Raw genomic sequence first — 18,650 nt, 5'->3', positions numbered from 1 at the left:
TGGCGCTTCAGTGTGGCTCAGCTGTTCGAGAGCCATCCATGGCGCCACGGCTACCCCTCTTCTGTGGCTGGGATCTGGGGAGGCAGGGCAACTTCGCAGGGTTGCTGTGCTCGCTTATTGGGTCGTCGCTAACAAGATGGATTGGCATTTCCGGTGCACAAAGTACCTCGCCATCACTCATCTACAGCACGGGATGATTGGCGTGCTCTTACTGTAGGTTCGAACCATGTGGAAGAGTACTTTCGGCACGCTCAATGACTTTCCTCAAGTTCTTGCTTTTGATAATTTACCTTCAATCATGACTACCCTTTTTCCTTCTTTAATCATCATCTCCCGCCCTCTTGAAGCATTGATCTCTCTTCCAGCTTGATTTGAGTCTCAGATACGCATTGTCATCAATTGATCACAACGCTCTTGGCTCCTCTCAAGTAAAGCATTAAGCATGAGGATGAAGGTCAATCTGACCGTTGCTCTCCTCGTAGGATTGGCAACCGCAGACGATCAGCCGGCCGGTCTGCTCAATGCTCTGGAAGCTATAGTCACAGCAGAGACAAGTCAGGTCCAGAACGGAATCCAATCGCTTCTATCACAGGCCGACTCCTTGATCAAGAACGTCTATCCATCAACAACAGTTACCGATGTTGCCTCAATGACATGGCCGACGACCGTGGTCATTGGCTCTCAGACCTACACTATTCCAGCTACTGAGTCCTCGCTCTCAACCACGACCACGACCTCAGCCTCGATATCAGATACGAGTCCCTCTTCGGCCATCGCTTCGACGACCGAGAACGCCAGACCAGTCTTGACATCTGCAGCATCAGACACCCTGTCTAGCACAATCCCAAGTGCAACTTCCACATCATCAAGTCACGAACCGCAGATGCGGGACCCCTGGGACAGACGACTGGGCATCATTCTTGGTGTGGTATTGGGGTCAATTGCGCTCGCTTTGGGTGTGTTCCTTATCTGGTTCTTACACCGCCGTCGTAAGAACACGGGAAGTTACTTCAAGAGGAGACTCTCGAGTCCCTCAGAGAACGAGGTCTACTCCTGGCGTAACGATGCCGAGGCGGAAAAGTATGGCAATCCGGATGCACCACCATTGCTTCAAGCTCCAATGGCCGCCCATGGCGTCTATACTACTAGAGACTGGACCAATGACGACGATGACATGCATCTTGGCTATGGCGGCTACAGGCACGAAGAAGACCACAGTCCTGCTGAGCTATCCGCAGAGCGATCAAATCGCGGATCCTTGCAGAGAATCTCTACTTCAGAAGACACTCATCCTGCATACAGGCAGGATCGCCCACCTACTCCATTCTCTCCCGAGTCTTTTGAAGCTATGGCTGCCAGTCCTGTCAGCCCGATCGAGCAAGAGCCACAACGACGTCGTAGTAGCGGCTTCTGGCCTCCTCGGAACAGCTCTGAAGGCTACCGCAATCTTGACTCGCCTCATGCCAATGCCGCCCGTCAGCCGTCACTCGCAGCATTAGCTGGATCGGTAGCCCAGGACTATCCTCATCCATACTACCAGAATCCATTCGCAAGCAGCGAAGACTACGATCAAGATGCCTACGATGGGTCCTATCAGGATCATCAAAGGCACTTGAGTCCGACGCCTGATATACCTTCGCGCAGCCCCAGACGCCGGAGCTCCCCAATGGTGTTTTATCCAAGCTCGGATGAATTGGGCAGATTCAACTTTGGAATAGATGGAGGTAGGGAGCGAAGGCCAAGCGAACTTGGAGCATGAGATGTCTCTTAATCTTGTCTTTGGTTTTTGGAGTTAGCATATGGCGTTTGTTGGCCTTGGATGAATACCCCACAGCACATTCTGTATGGCCTGCCTCTGCACGATCTGTGCCGATATTTCCTATGGGCCATCTGTTCTAGACAGGCGCAAAATCACATGTTGCATACATCACCTGATCTCCAGAGCAGTCATACTCGTGGACGCGAGTGTATACTAATCCAATGCTAGTGGACATTATGGTGTATGAATGTGCATTGCTTCTCAATTCATATGTCGAATTTGCATGTGTAGCTGAACGTGTCTAGATGGCTTAAGGTTTCGCGTCTCGTTCGAGAGGGGGTTCATAGCAACGGTTGGCGGCTATCCGAAAGCAGCGCAATTAGTAGGTGTCGCGGAACAGCTGAACAGAAGGCCAGTGTTGTTGCGAGAAGCTCGCAAGATGCTCAAGAATGTTAGGCAAGATGCATAAGATACAGAATCGCAAGAAGGACACGCAGAAGGAATAGACAAGGTGGTTTCTTTGTTGCGGAGTGGGGTGTTTCCATCAGCAGCGGGCAAACGTCATGCGATGGCGGCAGGCGTTCTGGCGTTCTGGCAAGGACTTCAACGCGCACCAGCCAGTGGCCTCTTGTTCGCTCCTCCCTCCTCTCTGCCACCACAAACCTCCCAGAACCCATCTCTTTGCCGTCAGACGCGTAAGAGACCAAACATCTGAAGCTCCTGTCACCTATTGTTCAAGGCGCACGTCATAAAATTATCGTGTTCTGCTGGGCCCCGCTTACAGAACCTACTCCACACGGCACACGCACTCAGCTATACATCCCAGTTATCCTCGGACTCCCAGCGACCTTTCCTCCAGCTTCACCGAACCCTTCTAGCCGCCCTCCTCCGCCAAACCTCGACCTCCGCGATCCATCATGGGTCAAACCCTCTCCGAGCCCGTCATCGAAAAGGTACGTGTCGCTCGTCACAAGACCTCCTGCCTTTCCCCGCCTGCCTGCCTCCAATCTCACACAGACGCCCCCCGTCTGCTGCCCCTCTGCGCTCACGACTTCTGATTGCTAACACATCGTGCCGCCTCTAGCACTCGAGCAGTGGACAAGATGATCGCATTTCTTTCGGAATCTCATGCATGCAGGGATGGCGCATCAGCATGGAGGACGCCCACGCAACCATCCTCGACCTGCAACCCCTCGAAGGCGACGATCTGAAGCCCGCCGCATCCGACGTCCGCATCAGCTTTTTCGGTGTCTATGACGGTCATGGCGGAGACAAAGTCGCGATTTACACGGGTGAAAATCTGCACAAGATCGTTGCAAAGCAGGAAGCCTTCAAGAACAAGGACTTTGAGCAGGCCCTCAAGGACGGTTTCCTCGCAATCGACAGGGCCATTCTCAGTGGTTCGTCCGCCCACGCTTGAAAGGCGCTCGTCAATCCGTTCGATTGCTGACTCCGCGTTAGACCCAAGATATGAGGAGGAAGTCTCTGGATGTACCGCCACCGTCGGTATCATCACCCACGACAAGATCTACGTTGTATGTTTGTATGAACTCTACCTGAACTGTGCTCTGCTGACAGGTTAGGGCAACGCTGGTGACTCCAGAACTGTGCTTGGTGTAAAGGGCAGAGCAAAGCCTCTCTCCTTTGACCACAAGCCCCAGAATGAGGGTGCGTCTTCAACATTCCTATTCGTCGCGAACAGTGCTGACATCAAAACAGGCGAGAAGGCAAGAATCTGCGCTGCCGGCGGTTTCGTAGACTTCGGTCGTGTCAACGGCAACCTCGCCCTTTCCCGCGCCATTGGCGACTTTGAGTTCAAGAAGAGCGCCGACCTGCCTCCAGAGCAGCAAATCGTCACCGCCTACCCCGACGTGACTATCCACGACCTTTCGGACGATGATGAGTTTGTTGTGCTTGCATGTGATGGTAAGCAATTGTATCAATACACTACAGCATACGGCATTTCTAACTTTTGGTTCACAGGTATCTGGGACTGCCAGTCTTCGCAAGCCGTCATCGAATTCGTCCGTCGCGGAATCGCAGCAAAGCAGGAGCTGTCTGCCATCTGTGAAAACATGATGGACAACTGCCTGGCCTCCAACAGCGAGACCGGCGGTGTTGGCTGTGACAACATGACCATGTCGGTTGTTGCTCTGCTCAACGGCAAGTCAAAGGACGAGTGGTACCAAATGATTGCGGACAGAGTCGCAAACGGTGACGGACCCTGCGCACCCCCAGAGTACGGTCAGTCGTAAACACCTTTTCCCCCTTCAGCCCCCCATGTCCATTCATAGCATACTGTTGCGCCCCTTGTTTTCCGAGTTTCCTTGTTTATTAGCGCTATATGCCTGCGGATACCCATCTCAAAAGGGAGCTTGACAACTCTTGTCTGCGTACCAAGCCCATCTATCATTGCAAACTCGACGGTGATGAGCCCTTGTCTAATATGAATGCTATGTACAGCCGAGTTCAAGGGACCTGGTGTGCACCACCGCTATGACAGCAACGACAGCCCGGATGAGTACGACATGGACATGGAGCACCGCTCGCGCATGCTCGGTGGCGGCCCTGGTCGTGTGATTCTTCTCGGCGACGGTACCGAGATCATGACAGATTCTGGCGAGAACGACACGGACATGTTCGACCAGAGCGACGACGAGGAGAAGGACCTTGCCAGCCAAGTTAGCAAGGGACAAGATGATGGCAAGAACGGATCACAAGAACAAGGCAAGCAGGGTGCTGGTGAGACGCAAACACCTGCAGAGCCCAAGATGGGAGGTGTTGCTGATTCAGCATGAGCAATGGACAAGAACAACGGATGATTCAGGACATGGACATGACGATATAAGCTTTTTCCCGATTTCCAAGGCAGCCCAAAGGGCCACTCGAGTTATTGCGCACACAGGACGGCAGGAGTAGAGAGAGAGAGAGAGGAAGGAGTATTTGATAAGACAAGAGCCAATCAAAAGTCATAATGTCTGCATGAGCGGCAAAGGAAGTCTTGGTGTCGGTACGCGACGAAAACCTGTAATTTCCAGAACGTCTCACCGTCACTCCTGCTTGCTGTCACTTCATTCCAGGATGCAGCTCTCGAGGATGCGCACGGGCGTCATCGGGCACGGACGTCATCGGGCACGGCCCTCGTCGGCTGGCGTTCAGGATGATTGCGGAGGCAGCTCGTCACTTAGCTCCGACTGTTCACACTGCCGCTCTTCTCCCCTTTGCGCACTCCTTGTCGATCTCACCCGACAAGTCCAGTAGTTGTCAAATCAATCCCGCGACACAATGGCTCCCAAACGCAAGCGGGCTGGCACCGCAGGCTCCAATGCCGCAGCTGGAAACAACAACCATCTCACCCAGTCTTTGTCCAACGATGCGTCCGGCGAAGCCTTGACTGCACAAACCCCCCAGAGCGTCAAGCAGTCTGCTTCGCAAGACTCTGACGAAGACCCACCTAACAAGCGATCTCGCTCAGAACCCACCGACCAGCATGACGACGAAGACGAAGAGCAGGACCTCGGTGTCAACGGTGAAGCTGGCACCATGAAGATGGAGGCTCCTCCCAAGGCCGGCTTGGTCGAGCCCGTTGGCTACAAGACCAACCCTCCACCAGAGGGTCGTCCCGTACGCATCTACGCCGACGGTGTCTTTGACTTGTTCCACATGGGGTATGTAACCTGCTGCACTCCCGCTGCAAGACACGTTTCTGACAGAGCCCAGACACATGCGTCAGCTTCAACAAGCGAAGACTGCTTTCCCCAACGTCCATCTCCTCGTCGGTGTCACCGGCGACACAGAGACCCACCGCCGCAAGGGTCTTACAGTACTCAGTGGAAAGGACCGCGCCGAGACGGTCAGACACTGCAAATGGGTGGACGAGGTCATAGAAGACTGCCCCTGGATTGTGGACGTCGAATTCCTCGAGAAGCACGAGATCGACTACGTTGCTCACGATGACATCCCCTATGGCGCCGACGAGGGCGACGACATCTACAAGCCTGTCAAGGAAAAGGGCATGTTCCTGGTGACTCAGCGCACCGAGGGTGTCAGCACAACTGGCATCATCACAAAGTAACAAGAGGCCAAACCATGACTGCGACAAACAGTATACTGACTTGTGTGCGTGCAGAATTGTTAGAGACTACGAACAATACATTGCGCGTCAGCTCAAGCGCGGCACCACTCGCCAAGAGCTCAACGTATCGTGGTTGAAGAAGAACGAGCTCGATATCAAGCGTCACGTCGCCGAGCTGCGCGACTCGATTCGCACAAACTGGACTGCAACTGGTCAAGAGCTCGGCCGAGACCTCCGACAATTCTGGCAGCCCAGCAGACCCAACAGTCCCGCCCGCGGTCTCTCGACTCCTGATCGTCTTGGCTATAACTTGCGCCAGGGCGCTTCAAGAGGCAGCAACAGTGACTTTGCTGCCGGCTACACTATGGGTCTTCTCGGCAGTGTTCGCAGCTGGGTGAGTTTTATAGACATCTCTCGATCATATCCACAGACTAACCTCTTCATAGATGCAGCGCAATCGTAGAACTCTTAGCGACAGTAGGCCCGACAGCCCTGACAGCGGAGAAGAAAGTTCCGACATGAAGAGCCCGGCCGACACGGGTAGAGGCCGTCCCGGCAAGCACCTCCAAGACGAAGTGGATGCCCAGGTCAGCCACGAGATGCATTAAGCCAGCCAGCCTCGTACGTATGATAATTTCCTGCTGCAAGAGGCCCATGACCTCTCTCACGACCGACCACATTAAAGAGATTCCCCATTGTATAACAGCAGCACTCGAAAAAAATCCTATTTTCCAAAATCCTGATTCTTCATTTTTATTTCTTCCCATTCATTCACAGTTGCACGTGAAGAGCACGCACCACGTTTTGTTTCATGAAATATACGCTGGCTTGGATTTCGTCCACTCCTTGAACAGCTCTGATGCTTTGCCCGTCGCATGTGCTTGGAAGAATGGTCTTGTTCCAAGCTTTAATTCGAGTGTATCGCCATGAAGGATTCGTCGTCCTTTGCGCTGTAGAGGCTGCGCTGTCGAAATTCTGACGAGTGTTGTGCTACCCTTGAAACGAGTTGGCTTATACTTGGCCAACACCCAGCGGCAAGATGCTTTCAGACTCACAACTCACGCAGCAGACTCGCGTCTGACAATCACTTGCAGCCTCAGTAAGTGCCATCACCTGCCTCGGGCAACTGAATCAGGTCTCTAGCCAATTCTCTTGCAACAACTCTCGCCAATCACGTGAGAGTGTTCAAACACGTGAAGGCAACCAACCATCTGCCAGCACTGCAGGCATGGTTGTGCAGCACAAGGTCAGCGGCCAGGTCCAGCCAGGTCCAACAGAAGAACAGCGACAGGCTCACGAACTCGAGACAAACGGCTACTGCATCATCAGCGACGTCCAACTTTGTTGCAACGCCGGAGCAGCAGCACAAACACGACGTGGAAAGCATGCGAAACAGCAGAAGCAAGAAACGGTAAATGCGAACCTGAACCGAGAGAACAAGCAGTTGATGGGGGAACTTCGACTGAAAGATCGTGTTATCCATCAAAAGAGTCTCGAAATTCAGGAGCAGTGTACGCGTATCCTTGATCTACAGCAGAGTTGGATTGAGATGGGGAGGGATCATCGGGCTGACATGAGAGAGCGCGATCACATCGAAGCGACGTATCTGGCAGATCTTCGTGAATTGGGCCAGGCACACGATGAAGAGATCGAAGTGTTGAGATGCACAACCGATCGTCAGGGTAAGTGAGCTCTGCATCTTACTTTACTTCCACCTTTACTAATACACACTCCACCAGCACTCCCTCCAGCCTATATGGATATTAACATCTCGACCACACCCACAACCACAGATCTCGGCCCCACAAACGCAAAAGAAATCATCACCTCGGCATCAACATTCCTCCGCAAAGCTCTCGCAGAAGCCTCAACACAGATATGTCCCCCTAGTATCCTCGCCATCGCAAAAGCCCTACATGAATCCCTACGCTACATCAAGAAAAGTCAAGACCTCTCACTCTGGCCTCGGTCAAGTACATCTCTAGCCCTCCACGCCGTTTACGAAATGCTAGATCGTGTAATCCACTACCTCACCCTCTCCTCCACCTCCCTCACATCGTCAATCCGCTCCACTGGCCTAAGAAACCCTTTCCGCTCCCCACTTACTCATCTCCGAGAAGCTTTTTCCGCTGCAGATGCTTTGGCCTTTGAACTCTGCTCTTTGCATTTTTGCTCTGGCGGGAGAAGAGCTGATCTTTCAGCACCTCAAATCCCGTTTCTTTGTGAAAGTAATGGGGAGGTTGATAAGAGGGATGACTTTTTGGAGTTGCAGTGGTGGAAGAAGAGGGTTGAGGGGACTAGGATGGAGGGAAGGGTTTGGGGGGAGGATGTCGGATTGGCGGTTTTTGAGGGTACGGGGGCTTGGTTGGAGAGTACGCTTTTGGAGTTGACTTGAGGGGTTTTAAGGGGGTGGAATGTGATGGAGAAGGCGTTTTCAGAGTGTGCCTGTCTAGCTCCTCTTTTTGGTCATCTCTTGACATCATGGCTGCGCTTCCCAAAAGGCGTCTTACTTTTTTCTCCACGGCGTTCGGAGTTGGGTTGGTTTGGACCTTGGAGTGGTCTCTCTGATGCCTCTCAGTCAATCATTTCATGTTCTCGAAGACATTCTGCACTTCTTCTATATTCAGAGCCTTCTCTCGCTGACACAGTTACACCACTAGCATGCAGGCGCGACTGTCGAATCAGGATGCATCCGTGTAACAGACAACATGAACTAACTCTGCAGAATCAAGATCCTAGGTTGTAGCGACCGAAGTCGACATACCTCTGTCATTGTTCTATCCTGTCGAAGAGCCAATGGATTAGTCTGAGCTTGTAGTTTGTAAAGTGTTCAGAAAACTATGAGTCGAAAGAAGACCATGTTTTATGGTTGTGCGGAGCACCCTGATCTGTGAAAGGAGTCCCAACTTTTTGTCGTCCAAGTCACGCTATTGATGCAGAAACACGCATTGTGATATGTTTAGGACATAGACTTGTCTTTCGGGATGATGTATTGTCATGTATGCAAAGCTGCGAAGTCTGCTCTCTCTGTCCGACTTTTCTTGTGTCTTTCAGCTTCGTAATGAGATGTCCTGCCCTCATGATTCAATCTGTTCTTAGCAGGTCTTTCACGCTTGTATCTTGCCCGAACTTTGTGTCGCGTGCTTTTGTATGTTTTATAGTTGTAGACGATAGGTGATGAAGTGACTCTGTGGCGGGATCAATCCAGATCGACAATGGGAATGTTCTTTTCCTTGTTGACTGCAGAGAGCTCGATGAATGTTTCATCGTCATTGAGCTCCAGGTAAGTAGATGTGATGGTCGAACGAACTCTCTTGTGGGCACGGGAATTGTAATCGTCGTTGTCTATTTCTTTCTTGATCTCAATGTTTCTGGCTTCCTTTGCCTGTTGAGACGCCAGCGAGAGTTTCCTGGTAAACGAGATATGAGAACATAACAAGCCGTACCTTGTAGCGACGGAGCAGTTCCATGGTCTGTTCGTGGGTGAGTTGTTCCTCGGGACGATCTTCGAGAGGAGTGGGCGAAGGCGTTCTTGGAACGATTATCAATGCTTTGAGGGATTCTGTGGTTGTTTAGGACAAATACAAAAGGTCACAGTGAGGAACGAACCCATCGTTCTGTATTGGAATCCGAAGGTTCCTGCAGGATTCTTGGCTCCCATTACCGCCACGTATTTGGTGGTGTGAGACTTGCCGCCCTTGCTACGAGGGATGTCGACCTTTTCACTCAAGCTGTAGGGGTCAGTATCTGTGATGTAGTCGGATGTTTCTCCTCACATACCCGTAAGTATGAGTGACACCTTGACCCTTGACGTCTTTCTCAGAGACTGTTTTCTGGTTGTCTTCATGGTCTTCGTCGTCTGTGTTGTCTTCGCTATCTTCCACTGGTGCTGGAAGACGCACCTTACGTTTTGACTTGGTCTTTGTCTTATTTTCGTGGGTGACAACAACTTCGATGCAGCCCAGCTTCTGGACCTTGTTTTTATCTTGGGACAGACCCACACCTTTCTCCTCGACTAGATCAGTCAGACAATGTGTAACTCGGGGTACGAGCATACGCACCAATGTTGAGCTTGCTGAACTTCAGCTTCCCGACGCTGTTTCCAGCTACCGCGCTATCGATCATGTACGGGCCAGAGCGATTTTTGTCCATGCGACTCAAATCAATTCCGTACACCCACACGCCGTCGATCGTGACGTGAATGGACAGATTATTGCCTGGCAGCTTGAGTTTTCTTGCGGTAGTGACCTTGATGGCAAAGTATGCATCACTAACAACCTCAATATACTTGGTAACGGTGTCTTCTTCATCTCTTGCGTGAGCGTCCTGATATTCGTGAAGATCTTGGCCGTTCACAACAACTGAGACTTCCAGTCCAGGAAGCGTGTCCAGAATAGCCATGATGGAAGAACGATAGAGCAGTAGAGCGGTCCGGTCTAAGACTTAGGATGTTCAAAGTGTTGTATGTCAAAGGATGAGTCCTTCAGCAGCTACGAGGATTGGGCGGGATGGTGACGAGAAGGTGGCGGTGATCCGATCCAAGACGGAGGTTGAGATAACAGAAAATAACCAGAGTGAACTGTGCTGTTGTAGGATTTGCACAAAGACCTGAAGAATACTTCATGTCATGAGCCAATGGTCAAGCGAGAAAGTGACGATGGCTGAGTCCAGTCCAAGAAGTAGTGTCAGGTAGTAGAAGACGGCCAGAGTATGATGCGTTAAAAAAAGAGTTGTGCAACAACCACGAAGATTAATTTGTACCAAGACCAAATGTGGTTAAGGTGCGGGATGTTGAAGGGGAGTGATTGACCGCGAAAAAGGGTCGATGAGTGAGATGTGAGAAACGATCTGCGGAAAGTTCAAAGGTCAGTGAATGCTCGTTGAGACACGACTCTATAGTGAAGCCAGCCAGCTTGAGATCCGTTTGTTCCGTGACGCGGTAGTGATGCAAGCCGGAAAGTTAGCCCTGAACAGAGATCTCAGCTCGCGATTGTGTTTTCTTCAAGATTGTCACAGCTGTCTATTGATCAGTGCAGCAACGAAGAAGAATGCTCCTGCCAAAGAAGCCGCCAGCGCGCCGAACGTCTTCTCAGATTTGTCCCTCGCTCTTTCTACATCTCTTAAACTACACACTCCAGTCCACAAGAGTTTGCCGAGACCGTTGCTGGCCAAAGCCAATCGCCATGACCGCGATTCTTGTACTCTGGTAAGAGGATTCATTTGTTGGAGCAGAAAACAATGAAGCAAAGTCCGTTTATACTCACGTCTGTCGACTGTTCTCATGGAAAAGCAGCATTCTGCATCATCTGTAAAAGCTATTGCTGTCTTCGCAACCAGGGGTGTCATGCTGTAAAACAACAAACGCCGTGTTTCTGTCGGGGGTGGATGGCGGCAAGTGTGCGTGGCCCAACCATGGTACATCCCATTTCAATCATCTGTCAGATCGATAGTCTCGACACCAGTGTCCACGTTGACCGAAGTCTTCACCTTTGAGGCGGGTGGTCGAGAGGATACGACGACAAGTTCATCATCACTCTCATCGTCGTCAACACGCTCTCGCTTGAGCTCTCTCTTGATCGTGATCTGCTCTTCTTGACGTGCCTACGCAAGTCAATTCTCGGGTCTGGTGAGTCGAAAAGCTAATTTGACCTACCTTCTGTCGGCGGAGAAGTTCTAGTAGCTCCTCTCTACTGAGACTCTCCTCTGGCCGATCCTCGAGCGGCACTGGACTTGGACTTCTTGGAATGAGGCAAAGAATCTGGAGGACCCCTAGGTCAAAGTCAGTAGTGCAATCGTACATCTCTGTGGGTGAACTCACTACGTGAACGATATCGAAATTGGAAAGTCGCAAACGGTTCACAGTCGTTCAGGTACCTGACACGAACAGTATTGGGCTCAGGGATGCGAGACGGATCTCCCGGTCTGCCAGTATTAGCAATAAGATACGTGTGTTGCAATTCGAGGCTAAGCGTACTTCGCCTGCTGCGATATCGCTTGACCCTTGAGATGTTTTTCATGGACGTTTTCATGGCCGACCGTGGGCTTGTTCGACGTATCGTGGTATGGTTTCTCATAGTGCTCCTCCTTCTGTGAGATGCCGACACGAAATTCACCCGTAATTGTTCCCAAGTCCTTAAGCTCCGGCCGTGGCTTGCTACTTGACATGTCCTCGACTGTATGTGATGTCAGTTGAATCTAAGAGAGTGACGTAGCCCTACTTGTGATGAGTTCGGCAAACATGAAATCTCTCTGCTTCCTTGATCCACCCTCTCGGTATCAAACTCCACGCAAGTCAAAGGAAGGATGTCTTATTAGAGGAAACCTCTTGACGACGGAGTCCACTTGCTTGCCATCCAGTAGATAGTCCACAACGACACAATCGCCTCCCTCAAGGTCTCCGAGCTCCATTCCAGCAAGACTGGTGCGCACACAGAATTTGGAGCCGGCTGTTGACTCGACATATTTGATAGTGCTATCGTACGAGAGGGAATCTTCGTCGTCCTCATCAAGATACTCGGGAAGCGCGCGTCCATCGACCACAACATCTACTTTGACGTACGGAACGTCGGGGATGATGGCCATAATGTCGTTGGTGGAACCTAGGAAGTATGACTCGATGTGACGGAAAGGTTCAAAGTGAGCAAGCACTGGGGTGACGCGACGCCGAGACGCGAAGAAGGCGCCAGACGCCGTGTTTGAATTAAATTAGAGTTGAGTGACATTGGAAGAGGAAGTAACGACGAGCTGCCGAGTTCGACCTTCTATAGATCCTAGCTTCCATTGTAAGAACCCAAGCCGAGGACGTGGTGATGTGGTAATGTTGTTTGTAATTTTTTAGCTACGTTTTGTAGGGACCATTTTTGTGTTATGCACAGCCCTCATGGAAGTTTCTATCTAGGTAACCTTGACCTTGCCTTGCGCCGGAAATCCACTTTGCAAAAAAAAAACGCCTCGCAATGCTATCATCATGGCTGCCAGTGACAAGTGAGGTATAGGATGCAGCCGCTATGGGGGGAAAACAAATGAAACGAGTGAAAGGGAAAATGTTAAAAGAAGGGCAGATGTGTCCCACAGGGTATCTTGGAAAGCTCGTTAAATCAAGGCCGCAGCTGCTCTACCAGCGGCCGACGCCGACAGAGAGGTCGGGACCATAAGTGCCGGACAGGATTTGTTGTCTGATGGCAGCACGCTCGTCGAGGTTTGATGGAGGGGCAGCAGCAGCGGTTGCACCACCCAGATATGTAACGTTCGCACGCAACTCGCTGACGGCATCTTGGAGCCTGCCACCGGACTCTTCGTTGTGTTTGAGAAGCTTTTGGTCCCAGCCGGCGTATTGCAGGTGGAAGCCACCGCCTCTCTTTGCACTCTCGCGAATGGCCAGAGCCCAAGCCTGAGCTAACTCGTCGTATGCTTCGAACTTTGCGTGATTGTGTTGGAACGTATCCCATGTGGGTAGACGGTGGATGATTTGTGTGACGGCGTCGAGGTATTGGAGAGAGAGGGTGGGTTGAGGCTCGTTCGGAGGGAGGAAGTGGGGAGTGAAGTCCTTGAGAGCTTCGATGAGCTGCAGCATGGGCTGACGGACTCTGTTGTATGTGTAGTCGGAAGAGGGACGGTTGCCGAAGGGGAAGGAATCCTTGAAGGTCGTCTCGTACTTTTGCAGGACTGAAAGAGTGGAGTCGACGCTTGGGCGGGGAGCCATGGTAACGACTTCATGGGCGATGGCAGGGTTCTGATGGCAGATGTTTTGTAGGAGGTTTCTCATTTCATCGGGAGAAAGAGTTTCGAGAAGACGAGGCAGGTCAAGCGGACGACCAGCGGCGACGACGGTACGGCTTCTCTTGGTAGATCGTGAGGCGGGGAAGAGTTGACGACCTGTGACAGATGGCGATGCCGTAGGTGAGGCCGACATGCGGTCATCGACGTCGTCTTCGCTGGCCTTGCGTTTGCGGCTGGACATTCTATCGCTGCCGAAGCCCTCTGTCGCTGTTCATGTTAGCATGTCGTGATATCGGAGAGGCGGTATGACGCAAATAATACCTGAGCGCGAGGGGAAGGGTCGTTTTCCGAGGAGGTGTGGAGCCAAAGGAGTCGTGAAGATGGAGGACATTGTTGGTCTGGCAGGAGAGGCGGTGCTGTTACCTGTACGTACCACACAAATACGTAGGATAGCAGAGTGGAGTGTTGGTTGATGCTGAAAGATTCTGGAAGAGCCTCGACGACCTTGAAAGCTCGGACGTCCAGCCTGTCACCAAGACGACTCAATTTGATCATGTGTCTCAAGACCCCGACATCATAGCCACTCACAACACCTGATCTTCATGAACAAATCTCGCACTCGTGATGATGGAGCCTCATATTCATTTGTGCCTATCTACATGCTCGCAGCCCGTCAATTCCTGCATTAAAAGCATACTCGCTAGATGCCCTTCTTTCATCTGCGATCATATGCTGCCGCTCATTGAAAACGCCCGCCGCCCTGTGCTTTGTCCGCCAACGCATGCCCAAAACGCCTTTGCAAATATACATGTCCTTATGCAACCATGCCACCTCTTTACAGGTACAGCGATTGTGCTGCAACAATGTCACGTCTCACCTTGGTAAGCGCGACCTCGAACTTCTGCTCGAGCTCCTCACTTCCCATAACCTTGGACGCTTGTGCCATTTGTCGCAGAAGCTCTTCGAGACGTCTAAACAGACGAATCAGACTGCCTTCGTACACATCGGTCATTTTGCTGTCAAACAATTAGCGTGTGCATCTGGAAAATCAAGCTGTGAAACGTACCAAATCTCAGCAAAGGTCGCTCCGTTGCACCACTTGTAAACTACCTCCATAAGCTGGTACTTGAAGCCTTCGACGTATTCATCTTCGTTGACGGGCAGCTTACACTCCTGCGAAATCTTGGCCACAGTACGAGCCTGTGCCTGGATCTCACGGAAAGGCTTGGCAAGCTCCTCCTTCAATGATGGCGTCTCGTTACTCTTCTCCTCAAAGATGAAGCAGCTCAGAGCCGCCGCACATTGTTCGGGTGTAAGCTCGTTGAAGAAGCGGTTGAAGAGCAACTCGCTGAGTACCAGCTCGTCACCAGTGCTGATCTCACAAGCGACACGGGCTTTCAGCTGCACCACATCGGCTTCACTGATGAAGCCCAGACGGCGGAGGACTCTCCTTCTGTGTTTGAGCTCCTCCATCTGCAAGACTGACATGGCATCGTTGATCTGCTTTCTGACATCCTTGATCTTGTTACCAAGCTGGACCTTGTGCTCGTACTGAGTGTGAAGGTCTGCGAGTCTCGGTGAGTTGTGAAGCGGATTGGAGAGGAGTCTTGACTCGAGAATCTCGATTTTCTGTGCCGTGGTCAGTTATTACCCGCAGAACGGAAGTGATAGAGAACTTACGCGAAGCAGCTTCTTGAATCCTTCATCGGTAATTCCCATGTTCTCAACAGGATCGAGAATAGCAATACCGTCAGGGAATCTTCTCTTGACTTCTTCCAGACCCTTGCGCACATTGTTCCTCTGATCGGGCGATCGTAGGTCTGTGGGCAAGAAAATTCTGAGATGGCCGATGGCATCGACCGTCGAGAGCAAAACTGGAACCACTTCCATCTTACCCTTCTCACCTGCCACAGGAGGACGAACGCCAGAGGGGAGCTCGTCGTTGTTCTTGTTAGCCGGTACAGTCACATCGCTTGCAACCTGGAGCAAGACGTCCACGACATATGAGCTTGCATTGGGTGGGTCTTGTACTGGCTGGCCCTTGGGAGGACGGCACTTGGCGAAATTAACAACAGCGCCCCACCCAAAGTCGTGATCGTTATGCTTAATTCGGACCAGTCTGCCAGATTGAAGGAACTGGAGGCAGTGTTGAGGGTGGTTCACGACATCGCGCATATCCTTCGCATAGTTGTTGAGTTGGGTGCGGAGGTCGTAGTAATCCTTGATCGTCGGCTCGTCTTCGATGCTCATATGGTTTCTCTCTTGCTCCAGCTCCAGCAGTTGCTTCTCAAGTCCTGCGACGCTAGCTGTGTTTTGGAACTGGTAGAAACATCTCTCAAGCATAAACTCAGGCGAGATGCCCTCAACACGCATGAGGTTGAGAATCATGTTGTAACCAAGGTAGAAAGCCGAGTTCAGCTTGTCTTGCTCACCACGAACGACTTCCTTTGCAACAGCAGGGTCCATCTTCTCGTCAATCATCATGATGACGATACCACGTTCATCAAGACCTCTTCTTCCGGCACGTCCAGACATTTGAATGAACTCGGAAGGAGTAACCCAGCGCTCAGCGACACCATCGAACTTGCGTACACTGGTGAAGACAACAGTCTTGGCAGGCATGTTCAAACCGATGGAGAAGGTTTCGGTAGCGAACAAGACCTTGATGAGACCTTCCTGGAAGAGGATCTCGATGGTCTCCTTGAGGATCGGGAGAAGACCGGAGTGATGGATACCGATACCTCTGCGCAAAAGAGGCAACAAGTGCTGAATCTGAGGCAACTCGCGATCCTCTGGGCTGAGCATCTCGATGGCGCTCTCGAAGACTTTCTTGACCATCGCCTTTTCGTTGTCGTCGTTGAAAGCTAGCTGACTCATCTGCAGGGCGTAATTCTCGCAATCGCGCTTGCTGAAACTGAAGACAATGACAGGGTTGTAGTTCTTCATCATGATCATCTTGACAATCTTGTAAATGTCGGAAGGACCTTCCTTTCTGCCACCCTTGTTCACCTTCTTGTTGTTTCCCTTGCCCTTACGTTTAGCCAGAGGATCTGAGCCATCATCGCCGGCCTTATCGGCGATGGTGGCCATGGCCTTCTGGAAGTTCTCCTCGCGGAAAGCACCCTTCTCGTCAACGACAAGATGAATACCCTCTGCGCCGGCAGGGAATAGATAGTGCTGGAGGGGAGTGGGACGGAAATCGGTGTAGACAACGTGACAGGGCTGGTTGTGAGTCTTTGTGATCCATTCGGCGAACTGCATCGAGTTGGGGATGGTGGCGGAGAGGAAGACGTAGTGGACCTTGTCGGGCAAGAGAATGATGGTCTCTTCCCAGACGACACCACGAGATTTGTCGCGGAGGTAGTGGACTTCGTCGAAGATGACCCAGGCGACTTCTCGCATGATCTCTGAACCTCTGTACAGCATGGAGCGCAAAATCTCAGTCGTCATGACGAGACAGGTGGCTGTAGGGTTAATGGTAACATCACCGGTCATAAGACCGACATCACCAAACTCGGCCTGGAATTCTCTGAACTTTTGGTTACTCAAGGCCTTGATGGGACTGGTGTAGATGACTCTCTGATTCTCGCGCAGACATTGGGCGACAGCATACTCGGCGACGACGGTTTTTCCGGCACTGGTGTGAGCCGAGACCAAAACACTCTCGTTTCTCTCAATACTGGCAATCGAGACCTGTTGGAAAGGATCGAGGGTGAAGGGGTATGTTTTGGCAGGACCATTTGGCGGAGGCTTGTGCTGGGAGATGGGGATGTAATCGTAGTCCGGAGGGAGGGCGACTTGATGGCGGACTTGATGCGAGAGGACGACGTTTGCTTCTTCCTTGGAAGCTTGCAGGCCGGCGGCGGCAGCGATCTCTCTGGACTGTTCGGTCTCGAACGAGTCGGTCACGACTGGGGCGGGTTCGTCGCGTCTCTGTCGCTTTGGCTCGGAAGCAGGGGCGGGGGTCTCGGGGTCGGCAGACACGGGTACGCCGTGATCCTCGTCGTTCGCGTCGGGAATGGGCGTGTCCTGGGATGCGGTGGGGGGCTCTGGAGTTTTGACATCGCCGTTGGCAGAGCGCTTCTTGCTCGGCTTTTCTTTTGCGACGTTGAGGTTTTGATTGGACGGGGAGTCGTCAAAGACGTCGAACAGGTCGTCCATGATGGGCTCACAAACAGAGGCGACAGTAGCAATGGACTGCTGTTGCGACTTTTAGCTGATGGGAAAAAAGTCGAGCTTTGGATTGCGATGATGCGGCAAGAGCTGCACGGGCGGTGATTGGCTAGACGCGCTTTCCGCACTTTCGCCGGGGCCTGGGATGAGCACCCGCGTCGTCGTCGTCGGGTAACAGCGACCTTGCGATCTCCAGCATCTCCACGCCACCACCACACACTCCAGAACCGTACGCTTGCTCGCTCGAATCACTCGGCAATCACTCAATTGACCCCCGCTGTTCAGATGCTGTCCAGATCCGCCATGCGCATGCCCACCGTGGCCAACCAGATCGTCGCCCGTCGTGCCTTCTCCTCGACCCGCATGCAGCTCGCCAGTCCCTACCACTACCCCGAGGGCCCTCGCAGCAACTTGCCCTTCAACCCCTTGACCAAGATGTTCGCTTTCAGATTCTGGGGCTTCATGGGTGCGTACCGAGCTCGAACAACACTGGACAACACAACCTTAACCCTCATGCTAACTCTCTGTCCACAGCCACTGGCTTCTTCCTTCCATTCGGTGTCGCTGGTAAACCAATCGCCTCCCTCATACCTCTCTCAATCGCTCCCGTACTTACCATCCTACAGTCTGGCAACTCAACAAGAACCAATAGACGTATCGTGCTGCATGGATTACCTACATCGGCCTGGCTTCAAAGCTACTCAAGACGCTGGCCCGTCCTTAGCATGTATATAATATTGCGAATGAATCAAGAACTCGTCTTTGACTTTCATCTAAGAAATTCACTATTTTACATGCCTTGCACACTTGACTTTGTCGTGACATCTGAGCTTGAATCTCGCACCTCTCGGCAGAAAAGCGCGCTAGCCCCGGCTCCCAGAATTTTTTGAAGCCGCTGACCATCAATTGTTCAATCAATAATGC

General features: G+C 51.9%; 9 protein-coding genes across 9 annotated transcripts; 5 read left to right on the top strand and 4 right to left on the bottom strand.

The window, feature by feature from the left end:
* Positions 1-442: 442 nt before the first annotated feature.
* AUEXF2481DRAFT_24866 (uncharacterized protein) lies at positions 443-1,759 on the top strand (the record flags this gene model as incomplete). The annotated part of the gene is made up of 1 exon (XM_013493603.1): positions 443-1,759. One exon carries the CDS (start codon positions 443-445, stop codon positions 1,757-1,759), a length of 1,317 nt encoding a protein of 438 aa, XP_013349057.1.
* A 917-nt stretch (positions 1,760-2,676) lies between these two features.
* Positions 2,677-4,014, top strand: AUEXF2481DRAFT_61158 (uncharacterized protein; the record flags this gene model as incomplete). The annotated part of the gene is made up of 6 exons (XM_013493602.1): positions 2,677-2,712; positions 2,844-3,159; positions 3,221-3,294; positions 3,343-3,427; positions 3,479-3,685; positions 3,743-4,014. 6 exons carry the CDS (start codon positions 2,677-2,679, stop codon positions 4,012-4,014), a joined length of 990 nt encoding a protein of 329 aa, XP_013349056.1.
* Positions 4,015-5,044: 1,030 nt separating this feature from the next.
* On the top strand, positions 5,045-6,442 carry AUEXF2481DRAFT_472 (uncharacterized protein; the record flags this gene model as incomplete). Its single annotated transcript, XM_013493520.1, has 4 exons — positions 5,045-5,427; positions 5,480-5,830; positions 5,889-6,228; positions 6,281-6,442. 4 exons carry the CDS (start codon positions 5,045-5,047, stop codon positions 6,440-6,442), a joined length of 1,236 nt encoding a protein of 411 aa, XP_013348974.1.
* A 310-nt stretch (positions 6,443-6,752) lies between these two features.
* AUEXF2481DRAFT_142532 (uncharacterized protein) lies at positions 6,753-8,532 on the top strand. The gene is made up of 2 exons (XM_013493600.1): positions 6,753-7,516; positions 7,574-8,532. Exons 1-2 carry the CDS (start codon positions 7,063-7,065, stop codon positions 8,227-8,229), a joined length of 1,110 nt encoding a protein of 369 aa, XP_013349054.1. The 5' UTR covers positions 6,753-7,062; the 3' UTR covers positions 8,230-8,532.
* A 501-nt stretch (positions 8,533-9,033) lies between these two features.
* On the bottom strand, positions 9,034-10,235 carry AUEXF2481DRAFT_470 (uncharacterized protein; the record flags this gene model as incomplete). The annotated part of the gene is made up of 5 exons (XM_013493517.1): positions 9,034-9,219; positions 9,281-9,396; positions 9,444-9,565; positions 9,615-9,849; positions 9,896-10,235. 5 exons carry the CDS (start codon positions 10,233-10,235, stop codon positions 9,034-9,036), a joined length of 999 nt encoding a protein of 332 aa, XP_013348971.1.
* Positions 10,236-11,168: 933 nt separating this feature from the next.
* On the bottom strand, positions 11,169-12,009 carry AUEXF2481DRAFT_142753 (uncharacterized protein). Its single transcript, XM_013493597.1, has 3 exons — positions 11,653-12,009; positions 11,488-11,603; positions 11,169-11,435 (listed from the first exon to the last, which is right to left on the bottom strand). The coding sequence occupies exons 1-3, from the start codon at positions 11,906-11,908 to the stop codon at positions 11,262-11,264; spliced, it is 546 nt and encodes a 181-aa protein (XP_013349051.1). The 5' UTR covers positions 11,909-12,009; the 3' UTR covers positions 11,169-11,261.
* Positions 12,010-12,948: 939 nt separating this feature from the next.
* AUEXF2481DRAFT_468 (uncharacterized protein) lies at positions 12,949-13,944 on the bottom strand (the record flags this gene model as incomplete). The annotated part of the gene is made up of 2 exons (XM_013493515.1): positions 12,949-13,820; positions 13,875-13,944. 2 exons carry the CDS (start codon positions 13,942-13,944, stop codon positions 12,949-12,951), a joined length of 942 nt encoding a protein of 313 aa, XP_013348969.1.
* A 444-nt stretch (positions 13,945-14,388) lies between these two features.
* On the bottom strand, positions 14,389-17,714 carry AUEXF2481DRAFT_72009 (uncharacterized protein; the record flags this gene model as incomplete). Its single annotated transcript, XM_013493596.1, has 3 exons — positions 14,389-14,569; positions 14,620-15,182; positions 15,234-17,714. The coding sequence occupies 3 exons, from the start codon at positions 17,712-17,714 to the stop codon at positions 14,389-14,391; spliced, it is 3,225 nt and encodes a 1,074-aa protein (XP_013349050.1).
* A 219-nt stretch (positions 17,715-17,933) lies between these two features.
* On the top strand, positions 17,934-18,443 carry AUEXF2481DRAFT_34765 (uncharacterized protein). Its single transcript, XM_013493595.1, has 4 exons — positions 17,934-17,955; positions 18,012-18,192; positions 18,261-18,293; positions 18,353-18,443. Exons 2-4 carry the CDS (start codon positions 18,030-18,032, stop codon positions 18,376-18,378), a joined length of 222 nt encoding a protein of 73 aa, XP_013349049.1. The 5' UTR covers positions 17,934-17,955; positions 18,012-18,029; the 3' UTR covers positions 18,379-18,443.
* Positions 18,444-18,650: the final 207 nt, after the last annotated feature.

The sequence above is a fragment of the Aureobasidium subglaciale genome, assembly GCF_000721755.1.
Source record: "Aureobasidium subglaciale EXF-2481 unplaced genomic scaffold scaffold_0, whole genome shotgun sequence".
In the NCBI taxonomy this organism is placed as follows: domain Eukaryota; kingdom Fungi; phylum Ascomycota; class Dothideomycetes; order Dothideales; family Saccotheciaceae; genus Aureobasidium; species Aureobasidium subglaciale.
The sequence above is the reverse complement of the archived record's forward strand: the minus strand, read 5'-3'. Positions and strand labels throughout refer to the sequence as shown.

Coding starts and splice junctions, on each gene's coding strand:
- AUEXF2481DRAFT_142532 (XM_013493600.1), top strand. CDS start 7,063: ATGGTTGTGCAGCACAAGGTCAGCGGCCAGGTCCAGCCAGGTCCAACA. Junction 7,517..7,573: donor ATGCACAACCGATCGTCAGG/GTAAGTGAGCTC, acceptor ACACTCCACCAG/CACTCCCTCCAGCCTATATG.
- AUEXF2481DRAFT_142753 (XM_013493597.1), bottom strand. CDS start 11,908: ATGAGAAACCATACCACGATACGTCGAACAAGCCCACGGTCGGCCATG. Junction 11,604..11,652: donor ATTTCGATATCGTTCACGTA/GTGAGTTCACCC, acceptor ACTTTGACCTAG/GGGTCCTCCAGATTCTTTGC. Junction 11,436..11,487: donor AACTTCTCCGCCGACAGAAG/GTAGGTCAAATT, acceptor TGACTTGCGTAG/GCACGTCAAGAAGAGCAGAT.
- AUEXF2481DRAFT_34765 (XM_013493595.1), top strand. CDS start 18,030: ATGCGCATGCCCACCGTGGCCAACCAGATCGTCGCCCGTCGTGCCTTC. Junction 18,193..18,260: donor CAGATTCTGGGGCTTCATGG/GTGCGTACCGAG, acceptor CTCTGTCCACAG/CCACTGGCTTCTTCCTTCCA. Junction 18,294..18,352: donor CCTTCCATTCGGTGTCGCTG/GTAAACCAATCG, acceptor ACCATCCTACAG/TCTGGCAACTCAACAAGAAC.